At 50.4% G+C, this 9,895-nt stretch overlaps 1 protein-coding gene across 1 annotated transcript; it reads right to left on the reverse strand.

The window, feature by feature from the left end:
• Window positions 1–5,100: 5,100 nt before the first annotated feature.
• LOC307115326 (tubulin gamma-1 chain) lies at window positions 5,101–9,844 on the reverse strand. The gene is made up of 11 exons (XM_079798537.1): window positions 9,733–9,844; window positions 9,311–9,423; window positions 8,939–9,106; window positions 8,074–8,142; window positions 7,726–7,805; window positions 7,169–7,295; window positions 6,847–6,933; window positions 6,586–6,735; window positions 6,009–6,161; window positions 5,765–5,926; window positions 5,101–5,578 (listed from the first exon to the last, which is right to left on the reverse strand). Exons 1-11 carry the CDS (start codon window positions 9,779–9,781, stop codon window positions 5,381–5,383), a joined length of 1,356 nt encoding a protein of 451 aa, XP_079654663.1. The 5' UTR covers window positions 9,782–9,844; the 3' UTR covers window positions 5,101–5,380.
• Between the last annotated feature and the right edge of the window lie 51 nt (window positions 9,845–9,895).

Here is a 9,895-nt window from a genome sequence, read left to right on the forward strand (position 1 = left end):
GGCGGCTATCTTTTCTTATGTCATGCATAAAAGGAATTTTTAAAATTTCATTTCTAAACTTGCAGCAATTACATGTCTTCCCCACTTTTCCCTCCTCTTTGAAAACGGTCTAGGATTAAGTCACAATATTCCTAATCTGTAGGCCAATAGTGAACATGCAAATTTATCCTGGGATAGACTATTATCTGATTGTGTGGTATGTCTTTTAATGTCTGGTTAAACGAAAGGCAGGGAGCAGAAGCTGTGGCCTTGACATTATGCTTTCATTTGTTCAACCAATGTTTGTCTAACAGCTACATTGTGCTAGGACCTGGGGTAGATATCAGGGACATAGAGATAAAAGACACTGTCCCAGGCATGGAAATGCATAGGCCAGCGGGGAAGACAGGGAAATTAATCATTAATTGAAACAAAATGGGACAATTGCCAGTTGATCAGGAACAGAGTGCAAGTTACCCTGAGGAAGGTCACGGCTTCTTTCAGTGCAAAGGGAGTAGCTCTTCATTTGATCCCCAAAATTCCCAGTGGATCTTAAGTCTTATTTGTCTAAGTACTGTATGCTTTGGGGGGCCATTGGATTAGGCTTTGGGGAACACATTTATAAAATCAGTTGTATAACGTACTGATTCTGTTTTATAGTGAAAGAAACATACCTATTAACAATTTAAAAACATATCAATTTTTATATTTCCCATATTTGCAGAAATTAGTTCTGAGGTACAGGTTGGTTGAATATATAATTTTTAGGAATAAGACTTTTCACAATTACTTGTTTTAGAAGAAATCTTTTTCTAAAATAAAGAGCTAAATTATCTTTGGGGAATGTTAAGGAAAGAAAAATTTCTTCTCTATATGATTTCTACATATGAAAATAGATTTATGAAGTTTATTTTAGGCCATGATTATAAAAATGAATGTAACATCTAATTGATTATATAACTATATTACTTAACTCACTTTATAGAGCACCAGTTCTTCTTTTTTTAAGTTTTTCACACACAAAATTATGAAACTTGATTTATGTACATGTCTGAGTCATGACATACATTTAAAGAATTTATTTCAGAGAGGGAGGGAAAGGGAGAGAGAGATAGAAACATCAATGACGAGAGGGAATCATTGATTGGTTGTCTCCTGCACGCCCCCCTCTGGGGATCCAGCCCCCAATCCGAGCAAGTGCCCTAACTGGGAATTGAACTGTGACTCCTGGTTCGTGGGTCAATGCTCAATCACTGAGGCACACCCAGGGAAGGAGAGAGAGAGAAACATCACAGTGAAAGAGACACATCCATTAGTTGCCTCCTGCACATACCCTGATGGGGCCAGAGAACCTGCAACCCAGGTACCTGCCTGATCGGAATCAAATCAGAGACCCTTTGGTGCATGGGTTGACGCTCTAACCACTGAGAACACCAGCCAGGACTGTGATCTCTATTTTTGATAAATGATTGCTTAATTCATGAACAAACAAATGTCACCTAGGCCCAGTTCAGCTCTGACCATTCATACATACTGTTTCAAGATTTTTTGGTCATTCTCTGTGACGTTCTTTAGTTTTTGTTTTTATTTTTTTTTTCACTTTAAATTGATTTTTTATTTATTTTTAAACTTTTAAAAATTTATTTTTTATTGAATGCATTGGGGTGGCATGGGTTAATAAAACTACATAAGTTTCAGGTATGCAATTCTACAATACATCATCTGTGTATTTCTGTGGAGTTCTTTAATTTAGGGTGACCCATTGTCCTGGTTTTCCCAGGACTGAGGGGATGTGGGAATATGAATTTTGAAACTGAATCCAAGGGATTCTTGGGTCTCAGGACTTTTAATGTTAAAACCAGCATGAGTTGGTCACCCTGTTAATAACTCAGTGATGGATCTGAGGATTGGAGGGAAGGCTTGCCCGCCTCTGGGTTCCACAGCCAGAGTCACTCACAGAGCACCCTCTACCAGAAACCCGAGGGGGTGTTTCTCTCTGGGGGCCATGGGGTGTTAGACCCCGACCGACAGGGCCTGCCACTTTGCAAGAAACTCAATTTTACCAACTCCTGCCTCCGTGAGCTGGCCCTTGGGGATTTAATGAAAACGTATAAATGATGGATTAGTACATCGGAATGTCAATTTAAACTGTTTCTGTTCATTTCCTAGGGCAGCCCCTTCCCTGCTTAAGACACCCGAGAGGGAATGAAAAGTGAGCCAGTCGCAGTTGGCATTACCGGAGGGGGTATTGTATATTGAATTTTAATCAACTTTCCACTGCAGCGTGCCTGCCCGGGCCTAGGGAGATCTAGAATGCGTGTGGCTGGTGGAGACGAGGGGTACGGCGGCTTCCTGGACTGATCCCCAGCTCTGTCCAGTGCCTGTGCTTCTCCTCATCTCCCCTTCACCTCGTCTCCATCCCCTTTCCAAAGTTACAATCCCCGAGTTTCAGATTCGTTTACACCACTCTGTTTCGGATCTTGTGCTTCCTGCTACTAGGTCTCTTGTCTCATGCACGTGCGAGGGCCCCTACGGTCACATCACATGGAATGTTCTGTGAACATTACCTTTAATTGGCTCATTTTCTTTTCTTTGTTTAGTCAGAAAGAGGCCCCATTCCAGGCTTGAGCATTTCGCCTTCCCTCCCGTGTTCCCATCAGCCGAGCCTCTCGCTGGGACTGTTGCTTTTGCAGTCTGCAGTCTCTCAGACACCACAGGGGTTTTTCACCACCAGCACCACCTGCTGCCCTGATTCCCAGAGCCCTCTCTCCCTTTCCACCTGGCCTCCTCACTGCCCTCTAGTTGACACACGTTGGGGTTTGCTGCTAGCCAAGAACAGGGAGGGGCTGCGCTGGTGTGGGGTGATGGGCCATCTGGAAATAGCCCTGGGGGAGGGGCCTGGCTCTGAAGCTGGCATTGAGGTATTAGACTGTGCTTATAAAGCCTGGCACTCAGCAGTCTGAAAACATCTTTGCAGGAGGCATCTTTGCAGATCCCATTAGTTCTCCCTCCCCGGGAGGCCCTCTGGCGTAGGGCGTTCACTGCTCTGGGTTGGAGACCGTAGTACTAACCACACAAAACTTTGACTCGGGACTAGCTGGGTGTTTCCTCTGCCCGGGCTCCTGCAAAGGAGGGCCCTGGGATCTTTGTGGCCTGGAGGTGGGCCAGCTGGCCACTCACAGATAGTAGCCTCACCACAGCTGCCACCTTGTGATCCCCACTCAGGCAGATGCCTCCAAGTGATGAAATGCTGGTCATCAGGGGCAGGAGCAGCAAAGGGAGAGGAGCAAGGCCGGGTACGGAGTGGTGCGGGGGTCGGAGGCGGAGCCCAGAAGGGACCAGGTGCAGGCTGGTTTTCCTGAAGTCAGTCTTCCTGCCTGCCGGGGAGGATTCCCCTGAGTCAGCCTTGGCAATCCGTAGTGATAGGCTGGTGCTTTGACTGTTGTAGTGACAGACTGGTGGCCGCCCTGCCCAGGGCATGGCTTCTGACTGCCTGTTCTCTGCCCACTAACCCGGCAAGGGTTCCCTTTGTTCCTAAGGGTCTGGCCTGTATGCTGTTCTGTGTTTACAGAGCTTTATTAAAGACAATAGGTTCGTGAAAGGGAAAGTGTGTCCCAGGCCAACAGTAAGAGGAGGATGTTTTTAACGTGCCCAAAGTTCCTGGGTGCTCTTCAGCCTCCGTAGGGAGCTGCAGACACCTTTTAGGGTTGTGTGCTGAGCTCTGCCAGCCCCAGTCCCTCATCGGCTGGGCCTGATCCTCCAGCCTTGACCACAGACAGCGTGGGGTGGTGAGGGTGAGAAGGCAGACACAGGTCCCCAGCTACTCTGACCTGGGTAATGGGGACACTTTGTAGGTGTACCTGTAGTCCCCTGAGGCTGACACCTCCTCCCCTAGATGGCATCTGCCCTATCTGCACAGGTGTTCAAAGTCCCCACATCCTCCGACCACCGTGGGCCCATCCAATGGCTCTAAAAAAAACTTCAGAAATGGGAGGATTCTACACCAGCCCTGTAAGTTATCACAAAAAGCAGGCTGATGTACAATGTTTAGTAACATTGAGGCCAGTCAGGCAAACTAGGGTTTGATTCCAACTCTGCCATCTACTAGCTCCGTAACTTGGTAAATCAACTCTTTGCCTGTTTCCTCATTTATAAAATGGGATTAATAATAATATCTACCACTTCAAAGGACTGTCATGAGGATTAAACAAAATGGTTAGTACTTAACCCAGTGCTGCACATATTACTGCTACTACAATCCTTACCTTTGGGGTGCATAAGGGCCTAAAAGGGGCTCGACAATCCCCCACAGTCTAGGGACAACCTGCTTTGCCCTTTTGATCCTGAAGATCTATTTATTTATTTATTTATTTAATTTATTTTTTTAATTACTTTATTGAAGGATCTATTTATTTTTAAGAGACATTGATGTGAGAGAAATATAGATCACTGCCTCCTGTATGCACCCCAACTATTCCTGGGTATGTGCCCGGAACGGGAATCTAACCCACAATCCTGGTGTATGGGACGACACTGCAACTGAGCCACCCAACTGGGGTGATCTGGAAGCTTTCGATAACTATGCATTTACTACTTTCCTGCAATCTTCCACCAGAAGTGGAAGGCACTGGCCCTTTAAATAACCAGACCACCTCAGAAGAGAATCATAGCACCTAAGCTATGGGCCCATTTTTGGCCCTGCTTAGTCTAGGCTTCAGGTTTGGTTTCCTGACTTAATTGTGCTAGACTCCAGCTGCCTGACCCACTGTGACTCTCCTGGCCTGGCTCGCAGGCACTGCCCCACTTGCCAGATTAAAGCCACTGGGCGGACTCAATAGTCTGGTGGTGGGGGCGGCAGCTGTAGGCCTGCTGCCCGGACAATCAACACGACACTCTGCTGTGGGAATGTGAAACTGGTGAAACAGTCACCTGATACAGGGAGGGGTGGGAAGGAACTGGGAGCCAGGGTGTCACAGAGAGAGCACAGTCGTATCTGTAGGCCTTTTTACCCAGGAAACAAGTTTCTCAAGTGGGCCAACCCCATCCCTGTTCTCCAAAACTAGGCAGGAGAAGGAAAAACTAGGGGACGCTATTTGCTCAGAGCTGAAGATGCTAGAAATGGGGGAGGACCCTGTCAGTGACGGGGAGAGAACAGGCGTTCCTCTTCCCCAGTTTTCCAAGCCTTCAAAGAGACCAGTGATTTGATTTCTATCCAGTGCTTTATTAAACATAGTCTCATCAGAGGAGAAAGAAATGTGTCCCCACACCAACAGAGAGTGTACGTATGTGTGTTTATGAGAAAGAAATGTGCGAGGTCCCTGATCTGTGCTCTGAGGGGTGGTCAGTCAGGCGGGGCCTGGGCCAACCAGTAAGGCAGATGAGGGTCTCTGTTCTGGGGGGCTCATTGCTCCTGGGTGCCCCAGGAGATGTAGTCTGGCCGCGTGGCTGCATGGTACTCATCGATGAGCTGCTGCACAATCTCCCTGGATGTGTCCAGCTCGTCAAAGTTCTCCTTGAAGATGTCCTCCTTCCGGAACTGCTCCAGGAAGGCCTCCCGCTTCCGCAGCTTGTCGTACTGGCGACAGGTCCTCTCAAAGAGCTTGAGGTGTGCAGAAGGCAGGGGTCAAAAAGAACTTAGAGAAACAATATGGCCCACACAGCCAGGGAACCAAGGCTGGGCTATCTCCACAGTAAAAGAGCCAGAAGCAGAGCAGCAGGGATGCAGAGAGGTGAGCACAACCAGGAAAATTATTAAGGGAAAATAGGTGCAAGCTGTGAAACTCACCGAGGAGATGCTGGTGTGGTTGGCCATCATGAGCCCACTGACCCGGTGGGCAGAGGGCAGGTAGGGAGACTTCCTGGACAGGGCCACCTGGATGCTGGCTGGGCCCCAGGGGATAAAGTTGGCCAGCTTCCGTTCCCGGATCCTCTGCAGGCTCTTGTGGACCTGGGGTGGGCACAGGGGTGGTGGTGGTCGCCTCTCCTCTACCCCTGCCGGGTCCAGGGTGGAACGAAGGGGCCTCACCTACCTGAGTGGGATCCACCTCCCCCTGGATGATGTTGAGGATGGCGATGTAGCAGTGGTTGGTCTGCCGGTCCCGGCCCGTGGACACCATCACGTTCTTGGGCTGCAGCAGCCGCCTCATCACATCCAGGACCGTGGTCTTCCTCACACTGGCCACCTGAGGGGACAGGGGGCCACAGGGACCAGGCCAGCACTCAGGGCACAGTCCACAGATGCACGGACAGAGAAGAGTAGGCAACACATGTCCCCCACCAGACTCGGGGACAGTATGGCCTCTTTGGGGAGTGTCTTTAGATTCAGGCCTCTACTGAGCCTCTGCTGTGGGATCAGGAATCTGAGCCAACCTCAGCTCAGCAAACTCATGCCCCTGTGCAGGAGCATAAGTCGATCCCATACAGCCCAGACCCTGCAGGGAGCCAAAGGCAAGGGACAGAGGAGAGCAAGTCAGCAAGGAAGTCTGAGAGTCTGTGCCAGTCCCCGAGCACAGCGCCTCGTGGGGCAGCAGGGACAAGAGGAAGGCTAGGTGAGAGGTTTCTGGGCCCAGGGCCCGCTGGGCCTGAGACACTGAGGGCTGTTCTTACCGACTGGTCCGTGGTGAGGGGGGTGTAACCCGTCATGAGGAAGTGGAGCCGTGGAGTGGGAATGAGTGAGGCGATGAGGCCGATGAGGTCGTTGTTCATGTAGCCGGGGTAGCGCAGGGTGGTGGTGCTGGCTGACATGATGGTGGACACCTGGGGACAGGGATGCCATGTCATGGGTCTGGCCTAGGGGACCTTCCCTTCCCCAGATGGCACTGCAGCAAGAATGGGTTCCAGTCCAAGAGTCCAAGAGTGATGGCTCACCAGCTGGTTGATCTGGGAGAAGGACGGGTTCTGGATGTGCAGGCGGTCTGTGGCGATCCGGTTCAGGGCAGTGTTGTCCAGCACCACCTGGGGGGACAGAAGAGGGTGGCAGAATTGGGGGATTAGAAAGAACAGGAGCTCTGCCTGAGCCTGGGCTCTGAAGCTTAATTTCTCTTGAGCCTCAAAGCCAGAAAGACTCATTGAAAAGGGACTTGCACAGGACTATAGTCCAGGAGGCCTTAAAACGGAATTTTTAAATGCATGAAAACGATGACACGGACAGGGGGGTTGGGAGTAGGGAAAGGCAGCACCCAGGACTCACCACACAGTCCGCGTTCTGGGTCAGCCTCTTGAGTGTGAGCAGTGAGTTGTAGGGCTGGACCACCACGTCGCTCATCTCGTCCTGGTTGGGAAACACTGAGTATGTCTGCACCAGCTTCTTGGGGTACCTGGTGGGGGTTGGGAGAAGAGGGTCAGGCCAACAGACTGTATGCTGCGTAAACACGGGACTTCCAACAACTGTCTAGAAGAAGCTAAACCTGGACGGGGAAAATAGTAGGGGCTACAGAACCAGTAGAGAAGGGAGACTTGACTTTGGAAGTCTGTAACCTTCCCAAATGGCAGAGAGACATGTTAGGACCCAGGGTTCCAACTCCAAACTGTCCAAACTTCCATCTCTTCATCGAGGGTCTGAATTCTAGGCTCTGGTTCCAAGCCGCGGGAGTGGATCAGTTCTCAGTCATTGTATCTTAGCTTTCCTCACTACAGGAGTAACTAGAAGGTCCCTTTCCTGCTCCAGTGAATAGGAAGGTATATTTGAAGGGACTCCCAGTTATTTGGAAAACCAAGTCCTCCCAGCCCCTCAACACACAGGCGTACCTGTCATTCAGCCGTTCTAAGAGGTAGGAGCCCAGGCCAGAGCCTGTCCCCCCAGCGATGGAGTGACACAGCACAAAGCCCTGCACGGGAGAGGGGTAGTCAGTGTCCAGGATTCTGGCAGAATTTCAAACTGAACCCATCCCACAATTTCCGACTCCTATTTTTCTGAGCCCTCTCCTTCCACTTCCCTCCCCCGACACATAGAGCTTAGGAGACTCTGCCTTATTTCCCGGGAGGTCTGGTGGCTTCTGTCCAGTGCAAAGGGCCTTGTACCTAGCAGGTGGCTTCTACCGGGTGTTACTAAGCTTTCCCTATGTCACTTCCCACCAGCATTCCCGAGACACTTACCTCTAGACTGTCACTGCCATCTGCCTCCCGGTCTATGATGTCAAAAATGTCCTCGTGGATTTTCTCTCCCTGTATAGACATGGGGAGGGTCAGAGTGGCAGGACCATGAGACAAAGACTCTGACATCAGAATTGCTTCCCTTAATTCTCCTTATAGCACCTAAACGTCCTGTTTTGGAGTACAGTGGCCCTGCTTTTTTATTTGCACGGAGAGGTTAGGAGTAGGCCCTCTATATCCAGACTACCTAGGTTCATATACTAGCTCTAGTTCTATTTAGCTGAGTGACTCTGGGCAGGTTATCTAATCTTCCTACACCTGTTTCATCTGTATAATGAAGGTAATAATACAGGTCCATAAAGCCTTATCTAGAATCTTGGGAGCTTATGTTTTGGAATTCAAATGCTTCAGATTCTAGAAAGGTAATATGGTACACATAATGTATGTTCAGTAAAATGCCAGTAGGGGTCTGAGGTGCGCTAGTCAAACACATTAACATTTCTGCAAAGAAAGGTATGAGTAATGACAATAAATTGGATACTCTCCATTGAGAGTTTTGCTGCTAAATGAATTATAAATCATCTTTTGCTTTCAGAGGTTTTTTGTGATTCTGGGAAGGCAGAGAAGTGTCTGTGGGTTGTTGGGAGGTTTAAATACTACATGTAAAGCACTTACTATGGCCTGGTACACAGCACTAGTGTAGTCTGTTAATAATATTACATAGTTGACTTAGAGAAAAGAATTCCCCTCAGTCATGTTTCTCCCTCTCTCCTTTTCCCACTGTCCAATTCCATCTCTTGGGGAAGTCACAGGGCCTGTCCCCACACCGGAAGAGTGTTTCGGGTCCTGTCAGGGACCAGCAAATGACCTGGGAGAATCCACTGGCCCAGTTGTTGCCAGCTCCTCCTCCATGCTCTGACAGGTAGATGTTCTCTGGGTTGTAGAGCTTGGCGTAGGGGGAGTTGAGGATGGAGTGGATCACCCGGGGCTCCAGGTCCAGCAGCACAGCCCTGGGGATGTAGTGCTCATCGTCTGCCTGTCAAAGGGAGTCCAGGACGGAACCCACTCAGCAAAGGCCTGCCCAGTCCTCCGTCCTCCCAACTCTGGCTCCAACCTGCCCTCCCTCCTTAAGCCAGCCACCCTGGCCCCTGTGCCCAGAGGATTTCTCAGCACCAAGCCTCTGCCCTGCCCTTCAGGACCCCTGGGCAACTGCAGGCTCTGGCCAAGTAGTTGGAAGCACCTGGTAGAAAAAGACGTCCTTGCGGTCAGTGCCCTCGGTGGCGAATTCCTCCACGATGCCCTCGGGGCTGATGCCATGCTCTGCGCACAGTTGTTTCCAGAACTCAAACCCAACTGGAGGGAGGGTGGACGGGGGAGAAAGAGGATATCTGGGTCAGGGCAGGTTCCAGCTAGGAGCTGGGGGACTGAGCACCTGGGTCCAGGGATAGGAAGTCAAACTTCAGGAGTCTCCCATGAGAGAGGAAAGGGCTGTATGCCAGAGACTGGGCAGGGGAAGGCCCCTCGGGCTGGGTAACTGGACCCTGGGTGAGGCATGTCCGCCCTTACAATTCTGGGAAGGGCAGATGGGAGTCTAGGATTCCACACTGAAATCCCACTTAATCTAGGGAGCCTGGCTAGTGGAGGGGCCGGAGGTTCGCTCACTCTGATTGCCGCACTGGCCCAACTGTAGGGTGATGATTTCCCTCGGCATCTCTCTTCCAGCACCGGCGCCGCAGCCGCTCCCGCTAGCAAAGCGGCCGCTCGCCAGCCCGCTCACTGCACGACGCAGGCGCCAAACAGCCCGCTCCGCCCACAAACTTTCTCC

The sequence above is a fragment of the Cnephaeus nilssonii genome (assembly GCF_951640355.1).
Source record: "Cnephaeus nilssonii genome assembly, chromosome: 19".
Classification (NCBI taxonomy): domain Eukaryota; kingdom Metazoa; phylum Chordata; class Mammalia; order Chiroptera; family Vespertilionidae; genus Cnephaeus; species Cnephaeus nilssonii.

Excerpts from the sequence above, each read along its gene's own strand:
- LOC307115326 (XM_079798537.1), bottom strand. The coding sequence starts at position 9,781 with ATGCCGAGGGAAATCATCACCCTACAGTTGGGCCAGTGCGGCAATCAG. Across the intron at positions 9,424-9,732 it reads GGGCCAGTGCGGCAATCAGA|TTGGGTTTGAGTTCTGGAAA; the intron begins GTGAGCGAACCT and ends CCCTCCCTCCAG. Across the intron at positions 7,806-8,073 it reads ATGGCAGTGACAGTCTAGAG|GGCTTTGTGCTGTGTCACTC; the intron begins GTAAGTGTCTCG and ends TCTCCCGTGCAG.